The 26,920-nt window shown below is 34.7% G+C and overlaps 1 protein-coding gene and 1 long non-coding RNA gene across 39 annotated transcripts in view; one reads left to right on the forward strand and one right to left on the reverse strand.

Moving 5' to 3' along the window:
* The window catches only part of NRCAM (neuronal cell adhesion molecule), a 252,687-nt gene extending 226,055 nt beyond the window's left edge, over window positions 1-26,632 (forward strand). For 9 of the 38 annotated variants that reach the window (XM_036230231.1, XM_036230246.1, XM_036230236.1 and 6 more), the window contains 9 exons: window positions 3-118; window positions 973-1,177; window positions 3,439-3,561; window positions 4,156-4,341; window positions 5,325-5,360; window positions 17,344-17,475; window positions 17,992-18,070; window positions 23,615-23,626; window positions 24,175-26,632. In XM_036230231.1, the coding sequence (XP_036086124.1) occupies window positions 3-118; window positions 973-1,177; window positions 3,439-3,561; window positions 4,156-4,341; window positions 5,325-5,360; window positions 17,344-17,475; window positions 17,992-18,070; window positions 23,615-23,626; window positions 24,175-24,412 (1,127 nt within the window). In that variant the 3' untranslated portion in view covers window positions 24,413-26,632. The other 29 variants (XM_036230245.1, XM_036230254.1, XM_036230262.1 and 26 more) reach the window with 8 other exon arrangements.
* On the reverse strand, window positions 7,645-24,232 carry LOC107501122. Its single transcript, XR_001594692.2, has 3 exons — window positions 24,136-24,232; window positions 23,809-23,926; window positions 7,645-7,832 (listed from the first exon to the last, which is right to left on the reverse strand). It is a non-coding gene; the product is annotated as an uncharacterized LOC107501122 (long non-coding RNA).
* Window positions 26,633-26,920: the final 288 nt, after the last annotated feature.

Below are 26,920 nucleotides of genomic sequence, written 5' to 3' on the forward strand. Positions count from 1 at the left end.
AGTCCCAATGGTGGCTCCTGGGAATGTGCATGTGAATGTGGTGAACAGTACTTTAGCCGAGGTGCACTGGGACCCAGTACCACTAAAAAGTATCCGAGGACACCTGCAAGGCTATCGGGCAAGTGAAGGAAGACCTTTCTTGTTCTTTCCTTAGGAACAGGCCATCAGTGAATGGCAGATGCACTTCTCTTGGTTAGAGGAGGCCTCGAGAGTTCATCTGGTTTGTTGCCTCTGGCAGGTCACATCTAAACAACCCCAGCTACAGCTGAATCGAAATCTCACTGTATCAATAGCGAGAAAATAAACATGTTTTCTCCATATTATCCGCAGATAATATAACATTTCTAACTAAACAACATATGCACAAATTGGGGAAAACTAATGTTTAAAAAGCTAGATTATAACAAAATGCACCAAGCTTTAAAGCAGTACTGACCACATGAAGTTTGGCTTAATGAGAAAGCCCTAGACTTAGAGTAGAGAGCCCACTGTGATTTTTGATTGCCCTGTGGCTTTGGGCAAGTCACTTGGTAACCCAGAGTCTATTTTGTACTATATGAATAATAATAATAAAAGCTTCACTGTGGTTTTTAGAATGAAACTAAATGATATATTATACATGAAGTTTTATTAACTCTGGAAAAACATGAAAATTTTATTTTTAGAATATTTAACATAAGTAAGACACTAAAATTCTTCTCTTGTCTTTTAGGGAGAACTGTATGGGTTTCATGCTGTTTCATTTATTTCAATTATATTCCTCCAACAAATAGCATAGCCCAGCTTCATCACATCTTCTTAATTTAATTTTTCTCATCATCTCTGGGCTTCTACTCAAAATCAATACCTATCAGTTTTTCCAGTAATCTTCTAAAATGCACCAAGAGAATTTTTTCTTGAGGGGTGGAAATGTAAAACTTTCATCTTGTTTGCTTCTTTTTACATTCCTGACTTCTGTTATTGCTGCTTCAGATTTACTACTGGAAGGCACAGAATTCATCAAAAAGAAATAGACGCCACATTGAGAAAAAGATCCTCACTTTCCAGGGCAGCAAGACCCACGGCATGTTGCCTGGGCTGGAGCCCTTTAGCCACTACACACTGAACGTCCGCGTGGTCAATGGGAAAGGGGAGGGCCCAGCCAGCCCCGACAGAGTCTTTAATACTCCAGAAGGAGGTATGGGGGAGACATGTCCCTGAGATCCTAACAATATGTGGCACATGCTGAGGGGCTTTGCATGACATAAGGGCCCCCAAATAAAGTATATTCTGGAAGCTAAACGTGATTTTTCCATAGATGAACACAGCACACACAGAGCTGGCAAAGTATCAGCTCATAAGTGGAAGGCTTCAGGTCAAAAATGCTGCCCTAAAATCCCTTCTCTCTTGACTTAAAATTTTTATTTATTTGGGTCATTAACTTCCTGACCTAAAGCAAGTTATAAAAGCCTCAGGAACCTCACCTGAAAAGCATGAGAACTAAATATGATACCCTAACAAAACATCTGGAAAAGAAAATAATCCTATGTCATAATCTACTTCTTTCTCAGTGCACCTTCATAGTTAATGCTAAAGATGAATTGAGTTAGACTGTTGGAAGTCTTAACAAAATGGGTTGGGAAGAGAAGGAAAAAGTCATTGCAAATATGGGCCACTGCAAGGGAAAGAGCAAGGGAGGATCAAATATACACTGATGTGGCAGTTGGAGTAAGGACATGGGGGCCAAGTGGATGAGGGAGAGAGGAGCCATAAGTAAGAAAGACAGGGATTTTAAAAGGCACTAAAAATCATCCTTACCTATTTTGAATTTTGTCTCAAGCCAGGATTGAAAATGAGCTGGATAACTTCTGTGGATTCTTTAGGCCTTTTATATCAAAGCAGTTCACAGACATACCCTGTTCTGGCTCCTGGTTGAAGGGCTTGTGATGTTGGCAACTGCCCAACAGCCCAGCTCTCATCCCATGACAAGTGCTGGTCCTCAGTCTCATTGTTCCTTAGAGGTTAAGGGATCCTTCCACTTGAGGCTTTCTCAAATGAGACTTCAAACTTATCCTTTAGATGGTTCAGAGGAAGGTGTCATAGAGGAAGGTATCAAGAGATGATCAGGGAATTTAAGGATAAAGAAGAGGAAATAGACTATTTGAAGACACAAAGGTGTAAAACAGCATGATTCCTTCAGGGAACTGTAAGTTGTGTCACTGGATGGTGAGAAAAGAGAGGAAGGTCAACTAGGGAGGAACCATATCATGGATGGTCTTAAATGCTATGGTTGTTAACCTATAAGCCAGAGGCTCTTAACTGGTGGCTATAGTCTCATAGGGGGTCAATAAATGAGCTTGTGAACTCTCTAATCTTGTATGCAAAATGTATGTATTTTTCTGAGGAGAGTTTATTGCTGTCATCAGATTCTCAAAGGGGTATGTAATCTCTAAAAGTTAGGAACCATTTATTGGTTTGGGGAAGCTTCAAACAGGTGCCAGGACTGTTCTAGGCTCAGGTGAAGGCCATGGAGGGCCTAAAGCAGAGTGGTGGCAGAGAGGAGGGGAGGGAATGGGTGTGGTTGAGGTGAACAAGGTGGAATTGACTGGATTTAGTGTCCCAGGAGATGGTGGAAATTAGGCAGAGGGAAAAATTTAGGTTGACTCCTTGGTTTCTGACTAATGTGACGGGAGGAACAGTGGTGCCATTGGTGGGTCTAGGGAATATGGTAGGTTGGGTAGAGGAGGTAACGATTATGAGTGAGAGCTGCTACCATCCATCATCCTTTTGAAGGAGTGAATAAAAGAAGCCCAGGCATGTCTCCTGTAGTAACTTGCCAGCCTCTGTCATAGAGAACCTGACACCCTGCAGGCCTTTGCAGATCCAGGGGTTTGCCAGCACTGGGGCTTTTCTCCATTGCAATGAGATACTGGGCATCTGTCAGCTCACCTCTCCGGATGAGAAGTGCTCTGCACCTGGGCAGGCTGGCTCATGCCCAGAGCCCAGGAGGCAGAATGCTCCAACTGTTTGGAGACACCTAGTTTTGGGGAGGAAAATATTCCTTAATAGCCCAGAATACAGCTGCTTCTCTAAAGGTCTGATTAGAATAGTTTCACTTAATTACTAATTTGCTTTTATTAAGCATCATTCATGAAACAAATAAGTACTGTCTCTTTTTAAAATATTGATTTGAGTCCATATAAAGGCAAAGTCTTTACATATTTTGAGAGAGTGGTTTTAATGAATCGAATGGAAATGGTGGGAAAGAAAGAGGAAGAGAATAGCTAAACGGGTACCTGCCACAGATTTCTATTAATTTATTTTTAGCTGAATCAGGAACAAGAATATGCTAAGAAAAACAAAAATCTTGATGAATTGTGAACATAGTGAAATACGTCATTTTAAAACATTTTAAAACATTCAAAAACCTTTGCATTGACTCCATGTTCTCTTTATAAGTCCCCAGTGCCCCGTCCTCTTTGAAGATTGTTAATCCAACCCTAGACTCTCTTACTTTGGAATGGGACCCACCAAGCCATCCGAATGGCATTTTGACTGAGTACACCTTAAAATACCAGCCAAGTAAGTTCCTAGGAGAAAATAAAGGAAAAATATCACTTAACATACAAACTGATTATTTCTTTATAGCTGTAGAATTTATACATATACCTTCAAGTGTTATTCCAGAAGGAAATTCGAATCATACTTTGTAAAGAAAAATGACATACATGCTATTGAAAACTAATTATTATGTAGAATAATCTGTATTTGAGCATGGGGTTTAGGGAGGTGCTATTATTACATTAGGTAGAGGTAATCTATAACTAGAAAATAGTGAGATGGGTTCCTTTGGCATAGGCTCTGAAGATGAGGTTTGGGGTTATTAAATAATACATAACTCCACCTCTCCATCTGCGAAAACACAGAGAAGAGAAATGCCATCGTGACTCAATTATAACATTTTCCTAGCTTAAAAGCCAATGAGGAATATATTTTCCCTTGTTATGCCGCATTATAAGAGCTATGAAAGAGTATTAGTTATGTCGGGCAAAAAGCGAGTAGGGTTACAAAAGTCAGTGTGTTCCGAGTTTGACATTTTTGGTGGACGCATTTATTTATATAGTATCCTGTAGCAATTAATGGGGAATGCACTTGTTTATTATTTCTTCTTGACAGTTAACAGCACCCATGAATTAGGCCCTCTGGTAGATTTGAAAATTCCTGCCAACAAGACACGTTGGACTTTAAAAAATTTAAATTTCAGTACTCGGTATAAATTTTATCTCTATGCACAAACGTCAGCAGGATCAGGAAGTCAGATAACAGAGGAAGCAGTAACAACTGTGAATGAAGGTAAGATGGGTATGTATAAAATTTATAAAACCATAAATATTGTGAAACGAAAATATTTTAACTTGAATTTATGCTTTCTTTTTACCGTGGAGTACCCAATTAATACAAACACTTACTTGTAATTTCTCATTTTGATGTATATAAAATCAATTATTTAATTCACATTGAAATAACTTTTTTTAAACTTTTATTAAAACATTGAGGTGAGAATGGAAGATTACACTATTTTGCCACACTTGACTTTGAAGTTCAAGGCAACAGTTTTTTTTCTATTTACGACTTTACATATGTACATACATATATACATACACATACATGTAATACATATAGATGCACACATATGTATATACAACTAAATATATGTAATTCTAGTTCTGGTCTTGATTCACCAGAAAATAATTTGCTAATTTACATTCTGATTTAGGTTTTCTAACAAAGAAATTGTAATAGCTATTAAATAGGGCATGTATTTTGTGTTAGAGCATGGGACTTGATAATTTGATATGCCATGTGGTAAAGAAAGCAAAACAGCCCCTATAAGTATCTAGAAAATGAATTAACACTTCCTTTCATACTTTTAAAAATTATTTTGAAAAACTTCAGATTCAATTAAAATGATCAAAAATATTGTAAAATTAGATTTTGTTTTTGCATGTCTCTAAATTGTAGCATTGCTTAAAGATTATTTATTTGATTATCTTCCATGGCATAAGAAATTGACATTTCTACCAATAATTGGTTTGAGATAGCCTAAGCCTTCATTACATTATAATAGGCAAGTATGAATAACATACCTTAAGTAACACGTAGATTGGATTACTGGGTAAGTTTGAGGACACCAATTTATCTTTGTCCCTTGTACCTGACGTGGTACACTTCATTCTTCTTGCATGCTTTAGAATTTTATTAAGTGTTTTTATATAGCTTTATATGATCATGGGTGTGTTACATTTAACTATATAGTGTCCTATTTCTGTTTCCCTTCATTAAAGCTGGTATTCTTCCACCTGATGTAGGTGCAGGCAAAGGTAAAATAATTCATCTGCATGACTTTATACATGTGTGAAATTTGCAATATTAAACATGGGGAAGTGCAGCATGAGTTAAAAGAGAAAATAAAATAAGCTTTGAAACACTAAAAGAAAGAGATGATCTTGGAAGTTCTCGGCTTTAAATTTAATATCTAGTCATTTTGACAAATAGAAAGTCACACATTGAATTCTTCTAAGACTTCTTCTCAAGACTTATGCCTGATACGAATCTTAATCTTAGCTTCTAATGATATGATTGTGGCTGAATCAGACAAGATCAAAACTTTGGATTTATCACAGATCCTCCATATAGCTGTGCCACATATTAAAGGTTCGGAAACATTAGTCTTGTGATTAAAACAGCCTGTAAGAAATCAGATCAACTGAGCTTTCTATTCTAATCTGATTTACCTGTACTCTTCAATAGGCACAGTGTACACTTTGCTGGCATTACAGTACACTGTCCATTTGAAATTTCAGCTTAGCAAATTAAAATCTCCCCACCAGGATCCACTATGAGCAAGACTTCCAGTCAGCCTGCATGTTCTATTCAGTTGTGTTACTCCATCCTGTCTTCACCAAACTGCTCAAGTCTCCTCCATCTGGGTAATAGCCAACTATCACAACAGGTTACTTTTGTTCTCCTTTATTTCTCACAAGTCTCTAGGTGAGAAAGATTTGTTGGGAGAATGGTGTTTGTAATATGTAATATGTAATGCTGCCTGTAATTGCCACTTGAGGCAATCCCAAAGATTCCCCATCTTTGACTCTTAGTTATTGGTTGATCTGTCAGCTCTTTAGATAACAGCAGAGTCCCTGCCACAGGACACTGTTTTCATGTGGAGTACCCCTCACTAGCGGTTTCCTTGGGCTTTGACAGACTAAATGAGTACAAATAGGAATCAAGAAAAAGACCAAGAGAAATAACTACTTTGCCCTGATATGTGTATATGTGTGTATACACACACACACACACACACACACACACACACCTACACATATATGTATATATGTATATATATGCATATGTATATATATATATAAACCTTCTATGTTCTTAGAAATCTGCTTATATTCAAAGTCTTGATAGACTGTAAAATGTAGATCAGATAGATTTTGGTTTAATTAAATAAGAACTGTAGCCATTTTAGTAATCTTAATATGTTATATATGTGTTTTTTGACTTGAAAGGACAAAGTTGTAAAAATTTGAAATTTCCACAGAATTATAAAAAGATATAAACTATATATATACTTTTTTCCTTGGATATTTGATATCATTTAAAATAATCCTTGATTGTTTTACAATAACTTATTTCTGTGTTCCCCTTGTAACCTTTCATTGGAGCATTCTAAAAAAAGCCTAGCCTCTTTCCCTATTCAGGGGACATGTCACTGCCACTCCACCTAGAATCAGTAGCAGAGTAATTGTGCTGCAAAAGGGCTTCCTGTGAAGTGAGTGTGAGTTTTCCATTGCCTTGTCATATTAGAAGAGGACATGCAAGCCACTGGAAAAAAATATCACCTGCTTATTTTATTAAAACTAACTAAAAGAAATAATTATTAAAATAGTTTGATTTACCACTTAAAATTACTAAACTGAATTGTGAATTACTTATAGTCATGGAGACAAATGAAAATGGAGTGACAGAAGGTTCTTGAAGCTCCCCAACATTGAAATTTGATGGATCTCAGATAAAAAGATAAATAGTATTTAAATTTTTAAAAGAACCTAAATCTATCCTTATTTTCTGCATTGTTTCTTTTAATAGTGTGCCGGAAATTAAGTTTTGTATAAGATGATGACATTTTACTTATAAGACTTTAAGCACACAAAAAGAATTTGTTATTCTGGGTTTTCCTTCCTTAAAAATATTTTTTCAGTCTAAGAGTGAATTCTATCCTTTTCTCTATTTTCTTCTCCAGGCAAAGTTTATATAGTCTCAGAGAGGACAAAAATAAAAGTACTCCACAATCCCTCCAAATTTTAATGTTTTATATATATTTTATACTTTAATTTAAAACAACATGAAAGAATAAATAAGAGATGAATCATTGAGAAGAAAACGTATGATATCCTTAGCAATAGAAACATCAACTTCTAGTGCTTTTAATTCACTTCTGATTGGAGAGGGGAAAAGAGATGTATCTGAGTTTACATTTTTAAATTTTCTTACAGATGTTAATAAAACTCAAGCTTACAAATATATAATTACAAAAGGATTATTTAAACCATGAAGCAGAAGCCAGGATAATTCAATCAGCTGTATTATGCTGTACTTTCTCTTTTCCTTACCATTCTCCTCAATTTGTGTATGTAAATACTCTTGAGATCTTCAAGAGTCACTTGTTTCAATCCATGTCCTTGTTAGCTTTCAGTATCCTTGTAAGAATTGTAGTTGTTTGGCTGCAATTGTTCAATTTCTGTGTCCTTTTAAATAGTTTTGGGTCTGGGATTCTAAGAATAGACCTGTGAAGGCATGTGTAAAAGTCAACCAAAAACACGCAGATAATGGATTTAAGTTATATTCTCGGTATTGCTGATGGATGGACACTGCTTTATTAATAGCTTTTACTTTCTCATCATCAGAACATTTTTTGTGAGGTGACTAGTTGGGATACAGGAATAGGGAGAAACGATGACTTAGGAACTACCTGATTGACCTAATTAACAGCTGACTGATCAGAGGTGGGCACTGAGGAGCTGGTGAGGCATCCTTTCTGTGGTCAGACTCTCACTATATAATTATATCAGAGTTGGTCCCACAGCTACCAATTAGGTTAAGAAACAGGAAAAGCTAAAGAACCAATAAATAAAAATCAAGTTTAATGTTCACAAGTGTATTTGGTCTGAACAACAACAAAAAAGAACTATGTAAAAGATTCAATCAGTTCAATAGTTAATGTCTACCTGGCATGTAAAATGCACCAGCCTTTTTTAAGGCACTGCATTTCTAATGGTAAGACATACTCTGCCTTTGTTTGCTTAACATCCGTCAAGTAAGACCAACATACAAAAAAAAGTAAAAATAGATGCTAAATGGATAATTGAACAAAATGTTATATGAGCATAGAGGAGGGAGCCATTTATTTTGACAAACAGGATCAGGAAAAACATCACAAAGAAAGTAATATTAAACTGGGTCTTGGAGGACAAATAGAATTTTGGGGGATAAGTCAGAAAATCGGAGTTTATAACATCTTGGTAGGGTAATAAGCAAAACCTACAGGACATTTGGGTTATACCTTACAAGGTCCAGTTGGGCAGAAATGTAGAATACCTGAAAAAGAACCTGAGATGAGACTGACGAGGTAGGTGGGGCCAGATGTGAATCATCGATGGCCATGCATGCTTTGCTAAGGAATTTGTGTTTACCTTTAGGCAGAGGTAAGCCATCCACATTTTAAACAAAAATGATAGGATCAGATACATATGTAGTTTAGAAGCCAACATGTAGGTAACTGTTTTGGTAGGATCTACCGAAAAAGTAGGGAGAGAGACTAGAGACAGACTGCTGAGAAAGCCCAGCTGAGAAATAACAGTAGCACATCCCAGGAAACACTGGCACATCATAGGTGTTCAGCGAGTGTTCAGTGAGAAAGTAGGTGAGTGGGGAGTCAAAGCTAGGAGAGTTATAATTCTCTGATAAAAGTAGCCAAACGGCATAACCTTAGGAAATTGTGTTATCTTCTCTGTGTGTCTTTTAAGAATAAGCTAAATGCTCTTCTGTTGGAAGTATTTCAGTATGGTTCTGCCTCAAACATCTTTCATAATTACACCAAGACTAAATTCCTCTGTTCCATGATTCCAAAACTTTTTAAAGAAAATTAATGTTTTACCTGGGTTTTTTGCCACTGATGTTTTACACACATATTCATATGTACTGTCGCTGTTTATTGATCATATTCCTATCATTATCTATTTCTTTAAGTGGAAAATCCCAGGCAGCTAAAATTAATTATTAGGTCCACAAAAGAACACTACATAATTTAGTAATCAGTTGTGCTCTCTGCTGTTTCCCACCCTTAGCACAGAGGGGCATGCAATATACATGTGATGATGAATTATCTCAGAAGTCAAGTAATTAAATTAAATTATTTAATTTCCTTTATATACTTCTCTTTTGATCCTAAGAAATGATATTTCATTATATTTGTTTTAGTAGAGGTCTTTAGTTTCTAAATTGTATAACATAACCTAGAATTTAATTTTAGAGTCTGAATAAACCTTCCGATTTACTATCCTAGGAAATTTTTTTCTCTGGGATAATAAATTGACCTTATCATTTTTTAACTAACCAAAATAATATATCTGTAAATATGTCATTTTTGGTTTAGGCTGTTGCAGTAAGGCTGATATAATTGTCAGCCTCGGATAGCCAATAATATCTTTTAATGTCACTAGGTGTTGTCTTGACTCAGTAACAAGCATATAGTGTCATATAATCTCCATAATTTGGCTATTGAGAAGCTTTTTGGGTTGCATCCTTTTTCAGAACATGATATATAATGACCACTTAACAGGTAAGATTGTCTTGCTCTCTAGGGTGTGTCAAGTGAAGTAGTTCTTATTCCTTTTATTTCTTCTTCCTTAACTTCCGATAAAAGTACTTAGCAGTTCTTTTTACAGCTTCTCCTCCAGCATACCCTAATCATCCAACATTCTCCAAAGCAAATGTCCCTCACCTAAAGTCCCTGAACTCTGCAGAGGCGGATTCTTAAAGAAGTCTGTGACTCAAAACAGGTCAAAAGCCACTATTCTACAGAGCATCTTTCCTCACCCCAACACAAATTCTGTAAAGATCTGCATTTTTAAGATGATAAATAGGATTGAAAAGCAGCCACCTAGTATTGAGTTTTACCTTGCAGTTTCTGATATTCTGTGACCTCCGCCCCCCGCATTGTTCAGCCGTCCCTTGCCTTACGCTATGCCAGGAAATGAAGATGCAGACAATAGTTCACATTATTCAGGACCCATATGATAGACTCATAAATTTAAATATTGTGCCTCATTATTTCTGATTATTGATTTATTTCCTAATGCTTATAGTTTAATAAACGAAAAGCCTGTCTATATTGAAAGTGAAATATGAGCAAACCCTAAATTTTGGCAGTAAATTCTAATTTAATTTTTTTTTGCACAGTTTCAGAGTACTTAAACTTATTTTCTATTTGTGTATATGGTGTTTCAGTTTGATTGTTCATTTTATTTTTCTACTGTGTATTTATTTCAAGTAGTAAATCCCAGGTTCAGTAAACTTACTGTCACAGCTGCTGAGACCTGTGCCAATATCAGTTGGGAATATGAGGGACTAGAGCATGTGAACTTTCATGTTGAATATGACATAACTGGCAGTAAGAAACAACTTCATTACCTGGTTTTTAATTTGGGGGATACATTTTAAGAGATTAAGAACTCTGTTAAGGATTTACTGTGGATCATCTTGAAGAATAACATGATCCAATTAAATGAATCAGATTTATATAAAAAAATTATAGTGAACCATCAACCTGTATATTTTATACATAAATGAGAATCTCTTTTGTTGCTGTTATCAAAACAAGGAACATAATGAGTTCTAGTGCATATTATTTTCATTCTATGGTACTTAAAACTGTTCGATACCCACAACATGTAAGCATGAGTAATAATGAATAATTATATTTGTAAGTACAATAGGAAAGAAGAAAAGCTTATTCAAATTGGACCTTGAAGTAGCACAAATCAAATTGACTTAAAAGTAGTCATTTTGCCAATACTACTCAACAGAATTTTATCAGAAATTCCAGAAAATTAACACTTATATTTCAATGTTTAATATATTCCCAAGTCAGACGCTCCACTTACACCCTGGCCACCTCTGCCAGGAGATGAGACAGCTTTAACTTTCAGCTGTTTTATGAAAACCCAGTGCCTCTCCTTACTGCAGTGTACTCTGCACATTATAAGCTGGGCAGGCAAGGAATATTTGTAACAAAATGTTGAACATAGTTCAACTTTCTGTTGAGTCCTTTATCATGCAAATAAATATTTTTAGAAATAACTACTCTTTTAAGAAAACCAATACCCAGGAATGGTTAAATCTATAACTTGGATAAACTTGAAGACATTTAAGTTTACCAAAAGATTCATCTTATGAATCTTAAAAACAATTCTTCCCATAGTTCACTTAAAGTATTTAATGTGTAACAGTTCTTTTTATAAACATCATAGAGAAACTCAATAGTTTTATAAGACAAGGTACAGATAAAGAAGCTTCCTTTGTATTAAAAAAGAAGATTTACTACAATGGGAATGTATAGAATTAATATGTGATCTGGATATTCGGTCAATTGATTTATTTGACATTACCTAAAATGATAAACCTAAGAAGCCTAGATTTTGTCTTTAACTTATAGAGGAATTTTCCTTTCTTGAAGCATTAAGTGACTTCCAGCTCCTTAAAATATTATAATTTGTTATTTTTGCAAAATTTCCATAGGCAAAGAAGAATGGAGGAAAGAAATTGTAAATAGTTCTCAGAGCTTCTTTGGGTTAAAGGGTCTAATGCCAGGAACAGCATACAAAGATTGAGTTGGTGCTGAGGAGGATTCTGGTTTTGTGAGTGCAGAAGATGTGTTTGAGACAGGCCCAAGTGAGGTATACCATGCCAGTTCTGGCTCATGCTCTGAGGCGAAGCCTCCCAACACTCCAGTTGGGGGTGGGTTCTAGTGAGGCTATGTTATAGATAGGGCCATGAATGTCTCTCTGTGGGGCACAGTTGGGTTAGGAGTTGGGCTTTTTAATTGTCTTGGACTCTTTACATGCAATGACTTACAGAATTAAGCAAATCATCTTCTAATCATATTATTGCCAAAAACCATTACCAAAACAGAGCTAAATATGATTTTTAACCTACATTACTTAAGTCAATTTTTCTCACCATTTACACTTATAAACTCCCTTGGAGTTAGAACAGAATTTTTGAAAGTCTTTTGAAGCTGAAATAATTCATTGATAAAGTCACAGTTTTTTATGTCAAAAAAGACTATAACCCAGCAGAACCCTGCAGTTCTTGTATAGAACAAGAATTTCTTCAATCAGTGTATTCCATTTTTCTCATATTTTAGTTATTTAAACATTATCAAAACACAGAAGTATAATTAAAGTTTCTAAGTTAAAGAAAAATGTTCATGTAAGAGTCAAGAATGTTTATATTTACCCACAAAATGGAAAACACTCCCTGCTTACTTAAATTTAAAGAAGGGTTGAATGGTACATGTTCATTTTGTGATTTACACATCCATGTCACATTCAGTCATTTCATGATTTCTTGAGGAAATGTTGCATTTCCTGTAGAACTCATAGTCAAAATGTATTTTTGTGTGTCTTTTATTACCCAAGCATTATGATTTTTAAAGTCATTTCTTATAGTTTAGAAAATATACAATCATGAATGGTTTTTAAAAAGAAAGAAACCAAAGCTAATTTTCAATAACTTACTCTAAACTACATTTTAAAGTATTTGTACACTAAAATCATAATATATAAAGAAAAAAAACATTTTTTGTTATTCTGTTCCTTGTATTTTCATATCCATTTGTGTACAGAGTTCTAAAAAAAAAATACTGTATTAAACCTAAAAGAGGATATCTGTTCACAGTTAGTAATACAAGGTATTTGTTATTTTTGATCGCTTTTAATTTCAAAATGCTAAAAGCTCAAGTAGATATTCTGTCCATTTATAGCTAGAATGCTAGTAATAATAACAGCACTAGCATTTAATCAGCTCTAATCTATACCAGACAAATGGTTTTCATGGCTTTTCTCATTCAGTCCTTAAAACAATCCTATGAAGTGAGCAGTGTTATTACCCACTTACACATCATGTTAATGACATGTAATGAGAGGTGGAGTACCCACCTGTCACCCAGCTAGAACGTGGGAGAGCAGGTATTAGAGGCTCGGCCTTCCAACACTGAAGCAGATGCCCTCACTACACTCCCCTTACAGGGTGACAGAGGACCATACCCCAACGGAAACTCATGGTCTCAGAAATGACCTGTTTGTCTTTTCCAGCTCTTGTAGACTCCTAGTGGCTCCAGTGCACTCCAGCTTGCAGATCTAGCTAGAATTAGATGCCACCCACAAAATCAAGGTGGAATCTTTTGTCCTTCTATAGGATAGAAGACAAACCTTTTAGAAAAATTGTTTTTCGTCAGTGTTGCTATACCTGTAATTCCAGCTGCAGCTGACAGGTAGTTCAAGGTGAGCATAATAATGGGTGGGCCATTCTTGTATGCCAGCTTGGAGAAACAGGATGAAGCCACAATCAGTTTTTGTCACCTCTTACAAGTAAACATAACCATTAAAAAGAATAAATATCAATTAAACCCTAGTGACCTTAGTTAACATATTACCTCTAGGAGCAAATATATACTGTTAATCCAGCTTCCTGTTCTCCGAGTTTCATTGCTCTGTCCTGTAGGGCTACGGGACTAACTCCTGTGTAAAAGCATTGTCTTCTCCTGCTCTTGCTTCTCTTTTCCATGCTAGGTTTGAGATGTGAATGTCAGTACTAGGCATGGAAGTATACCATTCTGACTAATTTTTTAACTCTGCATTAATGAGCTGCTCCCTTCTGAGCTCAGCTAATTTCAGGAATCTAAACTAAATTTTCATGAATCTTCTTAACATGACACCATCTCTGCCTTCAATGGTCTGGATTTTTAAGATACATTTTCTTATTTTTTTTCCTATGGCATGAACTAAAAAACAAATCAAACAGGACTATAGGTGTCCCGATGCTGTACTTCTTATAGACACTCCTGTTAGGACTCTACGTCCTCTTCTTGCTTTTCTTACCTCTACCCTTCAACCACCCTACCTCTTCTCTCATATCACAAGGGATTTAAAGCAGATTTGTTTTTACTGATCCTTGTCAGCTGCCTCCAAACTTTGACCAAAGAATTTTTTTTCTCTTTCTATACATTTCTATTTTAATGAAACAGGACATTTTTGTGTATAATGGATTTTTTAAATATCCATTATTTCAATGTCTCTTCCCATGTTTATTTTATTATTCTAAATATTCAAGAGCATTTTTCTCAGGGGCCTACTACCATAGGACACAGATTATCCATGAGACAACAAACAATGGGGTAGCAAAGACTGTTGTTAAAACTAACTTCTGGAAAACAAAGCAAATTTCATTCCTCTGGCTTATATTTTTTTCATATTCTTTATATTTATTTTTGTCTATTGTTTTATGGATTACTCAAGTAATACATGAATATAATTTTATTATAAAAATTTGAGATAAATAGAAAAGCCCCTTTCCTTCTTCTACCCAATCCTACTAATATCTACCCATTGAAAATCGGATTCAATAAGAAAAAGCTCTTTTTTGCATGCGCGCGCGCGTGTGTGTGTGTGTGTGTGTGTGTGTGTGTGATGCACGATGGTGGCCATGACTTGGGTTTATATGTATCTATGTAATTAAGATGATTTTAGATTGTCCTAGGATAATAGTCATTCTGGGCTTTAGATCCCTTTTTATATGGGTAACAGGTCAATAGAAGTTACTTTCACTTACATAATTTTTTTTTTTTATCAATTTCTGGTACACTTGTTTGTGTGTGTGTTTGTGTATGTGTGTGTGTGAGTATGCACACACATTCACCTGTTAACATTCTGTGCCTGCCTAATCTTAAATAATGGAGCAGTGAAATATTTAATACCTTTTTCTTTACACATAGGGGCAAAAATTCAAAGTTGATTTGAATGTTTCTTTATCAATCATCAAAGAAACATTTCCACTTTTTGCATAGTTGCATTTAATAGAAAGCTGCCAGCAGGCAGTTCAATGGCGACAGTCACCATCTTTATAAGAAAATGTCAATACTAGTTTTTGAATATCTTATTGTATTTTGCCCTTATCACTTGTGTTTAATTAGAAGAAAAATGTAAATATGGGTACTATTTATGACAAGGCTGTAAATCACTAAGCATACTAAAAACAAGGACTCTAACTTCAATCACTAGTGGTTTTTTTTATTCAGTTTTAAAGAAAAAGCACACAAAGACCATGTGAGAATTGACAGAAATACATTGCCCAAGAGTATATAATAATGGACTTTTAAAATATCTTTTACCTATTTCAGAGTGGAAAGGCCTTGTAATATTTTATTCTCTGTACAGACATCTGCAGATTTGATGTCCGGACATATTTCTAGGAAAGCCTTGTAGCAGCAGAGCATAATGGCTGCTACCATGTGCTCTGGAGCCAGACAGATTTGGGTCAAACTCCAGCTCTTGGGCATGTTCTTTAACCGCTCTTGGAATGGATTTAATCTTCATGCTTAACTCAAAGAATTGTTGTGAAGATTAAATGAGATTTTGTTCTCAGCACAGTGTCTCACGGATAGGAAGGGTTTCAGAATATAAGCTCTCATTATGACTGTCTTCACCTTCATCATCATCATCATGATTGTGGTGCATGTATGTAAGGGGAGCACTGTCTACATTGGTGCTTCAGTTATATCAAGTTATAATACAACTCAAAACCCCTCTGACCAGTGAGGTATAAGGGGCTATTAGGGAAAGGCTACTGACATTTGATTTGTATTCTAGATAATGTATTTCCACTTCTAATTTTGTTTCTTAAACACACACCCACACATATTTTGCATTCCTTTTCACAGTTGATTTTAAGCATCTCATTTTTCTCTATATACTTAGCGTGGAGAACAAAGACAACAAAGTGCATTTTTGCACGTGTCAGAACCTGAGATACATGTAGCCAGTGCTTATTTCTGCATCCAGAGATCACATACACCTAACACAATGTTAAATGTATTCAGAAGAAATTCAATCAAATTAAAAGCATAATATAAGCATGCTTATGAATCAAGAGAAGAAAACCTTTTATCTTGATTATTGTCAAAAGAGGAAAATAAAGACCTTTTTATTAAAGTTATATGCCAATTTATTTTAACAAATCCTCATAAACATGTCTGAATAGCCATTGATGCTGCACTTTGTCCCATTTGATTGATACTTTTGAATAATATCAGAAATGCTAATTATTCTATGTTTTTCTTAGGAGATTTGCACAGTGACTGGTTGAAATGGGGGCTTCACATTTATTGACTCAAACAGAAGAGATGAATACTTAAAGAATATGTATACATGTAAATGAGTATTTTCTCTTTAAACTGGTCACTTATTCTAATAATGATGCCACTGATAAAGATATGTTTCAAAGTCTTTTGAATGGATCCTAAGCAATAGTCAATATGAATATTGATCTTTTGAGGGTAAATTGGATTTTTCAGAGATTTGAGAAAGTCATTCAGAACCAACTCTTGTAAATAAGATGAATAATAAGGGAAATAAACAAATCTAAGTAATATTTTTGAGTGAAAATTAAGATATAAAAATAATAAAGTTGGTTATCTTATGTGGACTGGTTTCCTGTGTGGAAAGTTTTTTTTTTAACAGATAATTTCCAAAAACTTTCAAAAAATGGCGGCCTCATTACAATGATATTTTAGCCTCCAAAGTGGTTCCTTTGAAGGGAAAATACTCCATTAGATGTATACATTCTGTTCTTGTTCTTTTAAAAATTCAGTATATTCTTAACATTGTACTTAGTGAACAATTTGTCTTACAAACACTAAATTTGTTCATTGGTTTTGGACTATGTTTCTCTAGAGAATGTATAATTAAAATAACTGTGAACACTATATTCAGCAGGGTTTCTTAGAATTTAATGGTATTAGCATTCAGATTTCTCTATTTAAGTTGTTTTAATTAATGAAAAATTTCCAAAGTTAAGTGTTTTTATAACTCCTGTTTGGCAACTGACAAATTCTAATATGGGGCCACATGTAATATATATAAAAGCTCATAAACTATGGAATTCTTTATACAAGAGACTATAACTGTTCTTATCTCTCTCTTAACTCATCCCCACTGACACTATTGATTTTTTTTCCAGCAATGGCAAGCCGACAGGTGGACATTGCAACTCAGGGTTGGTTTATTGGTCTAATGTGTGCTGTTGCGCTCCTTATCTTAATTTTGCTGATTGTTTGCTTCATCAGAAGAAATAAGGGTGGCAAATATCCAGGTAAGAAAAAAAAATTAAAATTGCCTTATAATACTGCCTAATTATCTGTTGAAATAAAAAGAAATCATGAGGGTAATCATGTAAACTGCAATAACTATATCTTCCCAGCGCTTTAAATTTGAACTTTCTGTTCAAATAATTTTTTATCTATTTTTATATAATGGGAGCCTAAACATTGTCAAGAATCAGAAGGCATTTGGGAGAGTTAATTAATCTGTCCTCTGAAAATATTAGTGACTCTACTTCCTTAGGCTCCATAAAAGTCACAGGTGCTAAAACTGTACCTACAACCAACAGAGGGCAAAGGTATGTGAAGTCTTCCAGAGGATTTTAATGCATGAACTGTCTTGATATCACAATGTGTAACATTTCCTTCCCAATACAGGTAATGTTATACAACCCATATATATATAGAAATATTTTCCACTGCCGTATATCTCAGAGAGTGCACTGTTAAAAACTTTGAATAGGAAAACACAGGATCAATAGATAAGAATGTCATTTTTAAATTTTTAGTTAAAGAAAAGGAAGATGCCCATGCTGATCCTGAAATCCAGCCTATGAAGGAAGATGATGGCACTTTTGGAGAATACAGGTGAGCCTCTACTTCTCTTCTGCCCCTCACCTTCCCTGCCCTGTACAGATACTATACTTTGTCACCCTAGAATCGGCCAGGAACATACTCTGCCTGGCATTTCATATTTTCCTCAAATACTAGTTTAGAAACACTTCCATATCTAAATGTTTACACATCCCTAACTTAAAATATTCTCTTTTCATTAAGAATAAATTTCCATTTTAATCATAGGTTTGGAGACAGTGTCTCTTCAATTCTATAATATTGTCTAGAGATCCTTGCTATATTGGCCAATCTAGCGAAGCTGGTATGTTACAATAAAAATAAGAACAACAAGAAAGACCCTACAAACCACCATTGTAAAGGAAACTATACCTGTTATGTTCTAAACAGAGCTTTTAAAAATCAGCATTACTCTTTCTAATCTTAGATCTGGGACTTAGTTTTCTAAAACAAATACCAATAACTCTGCCCATTAACCATAAATGATGACTAGTTTGTTTAGAGACTGTTAATTATTAAGAAATATTACAGCCCCGGAAGCAGTTTGTTAACCCACAGAAATTTGGTGATACGTTCTTGGCTTGACTCCATAATTAAGGACAAATTTTAACATAACCTATGTGCTAAATAGTCAGAAGGAGGGGAAGGAAGGAAGGAAGGAAGGAAGGAAGGAAGGAAAGAAGGAAGGAAGGAAGGAAGGAAGGAAGGAAGGAAGGAAGGAAGGAAGGACAGAAAGAAGGACAGAAGGAAGGACAGGAGGGAAGGTTGGTTCTCTTTGAACAAAGATATTTTTGCCTAGGGATTATAGGTCTTTTTAAAGAGAGATAAATGATTGTTTTTGATATGTTTAAAAACACAACCAAAATATATATTTACTCATTTAAAAGATTAGGATTTTGGTGTTCCAAAATTACTTCTATTTATAAAATACTCTTACACCTGGTTTTTAATTTCTATAAGCCTCTTGATTATATAAAATATAATCTTTTAAATATGCACTGAGCCCATTTTCAGTCCTTTTTTGCGAGAAGAAAAGACTTTTAGGTGAAATAAAATATTTCACTAATGTGAGTTCCAGATGACTGAAAGTTTATGAAAACTTCATGCAGCGCCCCCACCCAATCCACCCAGAAGGTTTTCATAACACATAACAGCAGCCTACAGATGGCCATAACTGAGGGTAGCCATGTCCTACCCTGGATGAATTGAAGTCTTTGCTGATTTAACTTACTTACCCTTCTACATGTTTTCCCTATAAAACAGGTGAACTGATGATGACTAGAGTTTTTGTGGCTAGAATGCTACACAGGATATGCATACCACTCCCTTATTTATTGTGATGAAGCAAAATCTTTAATATAACCTGAAAAAATTATGTATTTGCATGGATTGAAAATAAAGCATTGCATATCATTCTTCACATAGTGATGGATTTCTGTTCTACCATATCATGCTTAAATGAATCTGGCCATGTACTGCTCACCTGGTGGGTCTGAAATGTCAACTTGCTACTATAGTGCTATGAAACCATGATCTGATGTAATGTGGCTTCCTCAGGGTAACTATGCTGTCCATGCCACTAAAACTTGATTGACTGAAATGAAGGTTGAATGAATGTGAAATAACTTGTAATCAAAAGACTTGTTAGTTTTACTGTCAACTCAGCCATTACCCTTGATTTCTTTAGCTATCAGTTTGTCTAGATCTCATTTTTTTTTTCATTTGTAAAATGATACAGTTGTTCTGGAGGTTTCTAGTTTTATGATTTCTATGATTCTCTATGAGCTATCCACTAACAACTGTTAATATGATTGTGAGTTCCAGAGCAGTATATAGCAAGTATTTGGTTACGGGCCTCATTATCACTGTGCTTACATTGATTTAGTCATATGTCTTTGTCTTAGTGTTAATTTATGTGTGATATGTTTGTGAAGCATTTTCAGATGGCTTTCTCCAGTTAATGCTTTGAGATTCTCAGAAGAGAAAGACTTATCCTTGGGCCTTTTGAGTAAAAATCCATTGGTTCACGTGTGAAGACAAAAAACTCATCACAGATGTAAATTACATTGATCTGGGAAGTTCCAAAGGAAATAAGATTCTGACGGGTGTCTTAAACATGAAACACAGCTCAGTGGTTTTTTTTACTGAAACCAAAAGTTCATAGAGATAATTCCACAAGTGAAATGACTTCCCCAAATACCCAAACATCCTTTGCTAAAGATGTGGCTTCATCCTGTGACTTTCTGATACTACCTCAGAATTTTTCCATTTGGTTTCTTTTCTACTTAAAAAAAAAAAAAAAAGACATTTAGTTTCTTGGATGTCACAATTAATGAAAATGGTTCTAACTGTCTATTATAGAATCTTTTTTCTAATAACACATTTAAGTGTCATTCTCCTCCCTAAACTGTCAAGGTCCCTTCCCTGCTTTACACCTTCTGGAAGTGTTGAGCTCTGTATTATTAATTGATTCTTTTTTTTTTTTTCATTCTGAAAATAAATTAATATGCTGGTCACACACACACACACACACACACACACACACACACACACACACAAAAGTAGGGCTACTATCTAAATGTAAATTTATTCTGTTTAAGATTTGTTCTTTCTCTAGCTTGAGGATGAAACAGTTTCTACATGGTTGGCTCTGAGCCAGAGGATATTTCATAGTGCAAAGAGGGATGGAACTTCAGTGACCAAATTTGATTTTTTTTTCATGTGCAGTAACCTTGTGCTTTCACTCCAATACCCATCCCCAAGCAGTTACCCTTTTGTGGAAGCCTGCATCTTTCTTTGTTTCTTAAATTATACAGACAGTAGGATCAGCATCCTTACTAGCATTTAGAAAAATGAAAGAATGCAACCAGCCATGTAAGTAAGTATTTTTTAATTCTTTAGATCCATTCTTCTTAAAACCAGAATGAATCTAGCCATGGTACTTGAACTGATAATGTAAATGGAGGCTCTTGGCACAGGGATCCTGTCACTCATATGAGCACTTCCTGTTGCAAGCATGTTAGCCCCTGCTCATAAAGCTTGTATAATAGGAAAATGTGTCACATTTGTTATCTACTTTAGATTTATTCTAATCACAAACATAAACTGGTGTGAGCAGTATAAATAATGACAGACTTTTAGAGATGGTGTTTGGAAAGACCGAGTCATGAATACTAATAAAACTGGAGCGTGGTTTGGCTGTGGTAGGGTGATGACCACAAGAAAATCAGAGCAAACAATCACAGATTTATTAGTGTGGTTAAATTTTACTCAGTAAAGGTTCCTTCTGGATCCACAACCCTGAAGTGCTTTTGCAAAAAAAAAAAAAAAAAAAAGAAAGAAAGAAAGAAAGAAAAGAAAAGAAAAAGTGAACTCTCTAAAACGTATTCTTAGGATAAGAGAAGATAAAGAATATATTGTGGTACTTTGTCTAACATTCTAAAATTAATTAAGAAGTAATGAAATTTTTTTTAATGTTAGAATTCTGAATAATTTCTAAAATGTTTTCTGTCTCATCTATTTTTATTTTACAATGAATTAGTTCAACCAATATGTATTGAGTGCCTACTGTGTACCAGGCTGTAGGGATATTAAAACCAACTGAATGTTATCTCGCTGCTTTATAGTCTAGTGAGGGATTCAAGGAAGTAAAAGAACAATCTGAGCATTGTGTGAAAAGTGCTATGAAAGGGAATGGTGCTGAGGGAGCAGGAGCACAAAGCCAAAAAAATCAAGTCGGTGGCAAAGAAGGAGGGTAGTACAAGAAGTCTTCCCTGAGGAAGTAATTCAGGAACTGAATTTTAATATTGTAATGTGAACATTTCCTTCTACTGCACAATCGTCTTTATTCATGGATATAAATATCAAAGTATATCTTATGGCTATATGTTACTATTTTATGGTTGTTTACAACTTATTTTGAGATTTATTTGATCTTTCACATTCTAGGCTCAGAATTAATATCTAATGCCACTTGTCCTTAAAAGTCCTCATAAAAATTTGGAGGAATTTTTTTTTACATTGTACAATTCAATGAATTTTTTTTTCAAGTATAGTTGGCATACAATAATAAATTAGTTTCAGTTGTGTAGCATAGTGATTGGAGATCTTTATAATTCACAAAGTGATCACCCTTCTTCCCCCTTACATATTTATTATAACATTGTTAATTATTTTCCTTAGGCTACACTTTATATCTCCAGGTCTATGTTGTAACTATCCATTTGTACTTCATAATTCCTTTGCCCTTTTTGCCATCTCCCCAACCCCCCTCCTATCTAATAGCCCTCAAAATATTTTCTGTATCTGTGTATTTGTTTGTTTTTGTTGTTGTTGTTTATTTTGTTCTTTAGGTTCCAAATGTACATAAAATCATGTGATATTTATCTTTATCTGACTTCATTCAGTGCAATACCCTCTAGGTCCATCAAGGTAATATCTTTCTCCATCTTCTTCCTTTTAGTCTGTGTGTGTCTTTTAATCTGAAGTAAGTCTCTTATAAGTAGCATATGTAGGGGTCTTGTTTTCTTATCCATTCAGCCACCCTATCTTTTGGTTGGAGCACTTAATTCTTTTCCATTTGAGGTACTTATTGATAGGAATATAGTTATTGCCATTCTTTATTCATGTTTTTGATACCTTTTCCTTCTTAAAGAAGTCCCTCCAACATTTCCTGGCTTGATGTTGATACATTTCTTTAGCTTATTTTTGTCTGGGGAGCTGTTTATCTGTGATAATACCATTTATTCAGATTGTGACAAGAACTTGTGTTTTATTGAAACAGGTAATTTTCAATAGTATATGCCAGTGTCATATTAAACTAGTATTATTTTCCAGTCTTGAGTTTCCTTCTTGGAGAAAAATTAAAAACCCTAATAGAAATTATTGGCAGAAGAGGCAGAATATTTGTACATCTTGAAATATTTGTATCTTGGCTAGAAAGAGAGTCATTCTCAAAAACAGAGGGAGCAATAAAGTCCTAGCACAAATTGGTAGAGGAAATATTGCAGCTAATGTAACCTTGATTTTACATTAAGCCTTTTAAATTTTTTTACTAATATTATTGTTTATATTTTGCCTGTATTTTTGTTCTTTGAAAGGCAAAAAATGTCATTGCCTTTTTTTTTAAACCAAATGTTACATGACCACATGAGAGGATGTGTAAAACATGACTACTCTTCTACTTCCAGATGTTGTGCTTACATATTGAACAGAGAAATAAGAAAAAAATGAGTCTTATAAAGTTGTATTAAATTACACTCCTCAGATTTGCATCCAACACTTTGGAGGAGGGAGCAGTGGGATAAAGATGAGTGCAGGAAATGTTTGCTTTTGCATTTTTGGAATCCCTTACATTTTATAATATATTAATATGCCATTAATAGTATGTAGTGCTTTGAAGTTATATTGTGTCTTTTTCCAAATTAATAAATTTTTACCCATTAACTAAAATTCTTACAGAAAAAAAAAACCACCATATACTATCAGTATAAGGATTGTGCTTTTCTTCTTAGGCTATTTTCATTTGTTTCTTCTGCATCCTTTTAATGGAATTTGTAGGTTTCTTGAAAGGTAAGGTTAAAGTTTACAAGTCTGGCCTGCACTCAGTAACAAAATTATTTGAAATGCAGGATTTTGCTGCTTCTTGCTCAGAAAAAAAAATCCATATTTCACATTTAACCAAAATCATTCTCCATTTATACCCAAGGTATCAGAGATATTATGCAGTTTAACATACTAATTTCTCTACTTACCATAATCTTTTATTGTCTTTTGAATTCAAGATAGTGATGATTTCAGCTTTTTTCAATTCTTCCTTTTTTTTAATGCTTGTGATTATTTCTGAATTGCTTCCAAATCAGGATCCAGAATCTGTCATTAATATTGACATGCACAATAAGAAGCCATCCACCTACTGAAGACTTCATGACTAAACCATTTCTGCACCTGATTTTCATTGCAACTACATCCCAGTCATTGGAGTCAACTTGATGATTAGATTTGGCTAGAGAAGCTCAGGACTCCATCTGCTTTATCAGAATTTGCATGCATAAGCTTTAAAAAAAAAAAAAACATTTTACCTAAATGCCAGTCTTGACGAAAACTTCTTTTCTTTCCAGCGATGCAGAAGACCACAAGCCTTTGAAAAAAGGCAGTCGAACACCTTCAGACAGGACTGTGAAAAAAGAAGATAGCGATGATAGCCTAGTTGACTATGGAGAGGGGGTGAATGGCCAGTTCAATGAGGATGGCTCTTTTATTGGACAATACAGTGGTAAGAAAGAGAAAGAACCAGCTGAAGGAAATGAAAGCTCAGAGGCACCTTCTCCTGTCAACGCCATGAATTCCTTTGTTTAATTTGTAAGCTCTTTGCCAATATCCCATTCCTCTAGAACGTTTATCTTAAGCACTTGTTTGTCAGCCTTCTCATACTGTGAACATAGAGGCAGAAAGTATATGTTCTGCTGTATGTTAATACAGCACGTTAATGTGAAGTGCAGGGCAAAGTGCTTACTTTTTCTTTCAAAATAAATATTCTTGATTTCCTCAGAACTGATAAAAATAATACGACATCATCCACAGATCATGTTATTTCCTCTTCAGGATACAGTTAAATATGATGCATGAAAAATGCTACACACAGTTAAAGGACATACTTGTGTATGTTATTAAAATGTGGTTTGAGACTTTGTTTATACTATCCTCAGCTGAACCCCTAAATTCCATTTCCATTGTTAAGAGTGTTACTGTAGTATTCTCTAGAACTTCAATGTCTTTGTGGACATTGTTGTGAAATTGGTGACTCTTTGTCTAGCTGTTAGTGTTTTGGGGAGACTGTTAGGAACAGTATGTACAGTATATACTTGCTAAATTAGTTAATCATGACAGTTGCAATTGCTGATGCTTACTAAAACGCTGTCACCTGCTCTTTGCTCCTGTCACTTTGTAGCCTTCTTAATCTTCCAGGTATTACAGCAGTACAGTGTTCTACTTTTTACATCATTTCTATGTTCAGTTGTTTTTAGGTGAAAACAGCATGTATTGCAATGCATTTTGGCATTTGTGCCATACTGAAAGAATCAAAAACCAAATCGCTCCAATTAAATTTCAAAACTTATTCCAGAAAGCACAGGGCAAGACACATACAATGCCTTCAGACAAGAAGTATTCTGTAACATACTGCTTCTGTACCATTGGTACAGTCGACGTAGAGTCCTAGATTACTGTCATTGTCTAAAAGTGACTTTTAAAATGCAGACATAATGAAAACTGCAATGATAGAAAAAGAAAATATGAAAATAAAATTAGTAAGACAGTTTATTTTAAGGAACTTTGTCCCTATGTGTATAAAAAGAAAAGCTTTGCCACCAACTGGAACGCATGAGGATTTCGTGGTCTTTTATGGTTTCTATTAAAACAAGTCCTATTCAATAAGAAAGATAACAACTTGGCAGAACATTTTTTTGAAAAGCAAGTTATCCCAACACTAAAAGCATACAATAGCATGCCAACAGGAATATATTATTCTCTAAGTCTTACCTATGTGGCAGCTTTTGAAACTCTGTGGCATTAAACAATCTGTATGCAAATTGCTATGGACACATTTCAGAATATAAGACGTCTGGTAAGTGCCTACAAGGCTAAGAGTCAAATGGATTCCATCTGCAGTTCCCCCAAAAAAGTACATATTCTACCATAATCATAAACAATATCAGATAGTTTACCTCCAAATATGAAATTCTATAACAACCTATGGTTGAAGGAATTCTCAGTTTCATTTGCCAATAAATTGGTTTCTCATAACTTGCATCAAGTTTAATTTTAAGTAAAGCTTTTTATATGTAGATATTTTGTTAAATTTGTAAATACACTTAAAGTGTAGATGCTATATGCTTATAGGTGTTCCATAATAATAAACATACAAAAAACGCTTATGTTATGCCATATAAGAGGGTAGCTAAATGATACAGTGCATGGGATTGGAAAACATATACTTAAATAACTTTGGGTTTTTATTTTTCCTTTTTGCTGTGAAATTGGAATAGTGAACTAGTCTACATATTGACAGCAAGTTTCCAGATGAACTCTTCAGAGCTTTGCCTGTGGGGCTTAGTAGGCCTAGTCACCTGACACCTTTGATACATGTAGGTAAAGCACAGTTTGAAGTTATCCCAGATAAAGATGGCCTTAAATACTTTCATATCTCCATATTTACTTTTCACAGATCAGCCTTCCTAATGGAAATATAAAAAGACAAAACAGGCCTTAACTTGGCATCGGAAAGCACAAAGAAAAAAGTTACTTTAAATTTGTCAATGTTTGGAGGAACACTAAAAGTAGTTTTTACTGCTCCATAATGGTAAATGCTAAATTTATCTGTGCATGAAGGGATCACATCTGTAATAGTGCAATAGATTTTGTATTAAAAATTAAATGTGGTTTTAAAAGTCCCTCTCTCTTTTGTAATATATCATGTTCCTAACAGAGTGTGAATGTCCAAGTAATGGTATTTGTAATGGTACAGGTAGATGTGACTGAATTTCCATCAAAATAACTATTAAACAGTCTTGATCTCTTTGTGATTTTTAACTTTTTTAAACATATATTTCCTAATGTTTTAAAATAGCACACATTTTGATTTTTGCTTTTAAAGGGCTATTATTTGCAGAGAAAATTAAACACGAAACCAAACACAATATAAAATGGCTAATAAAATAGGAACATATCAAGAAATTTTAATGGAAAGCAGAAGTAGCTACCACTATTAGCCTTTTGAGAAACAGTCTGAGAAATCAGGTGCTACTTTCTTTCCTGGAACCTGACCTCCACGGGCCTGCTGTCGGCCTCTCTTCTGCTTGCCTGGAC

Source organism: Rousettus aegyptiacus, unplaced genomic scaffold (genome assembly GCF_014176215.1).
Source record: "Rousettus aegyptiacus isolate mRouAeg1 unplaced genomic scaffold, mRouAeg1.p scaffold_m13_p_13, whole genome shotgun sequence".
NCBI lineage: Eukaryota > Metazoa > Chordata > Mammalia > Chiroptera > Pteropodidae > Rousettus > Rousettus aegyptiacus.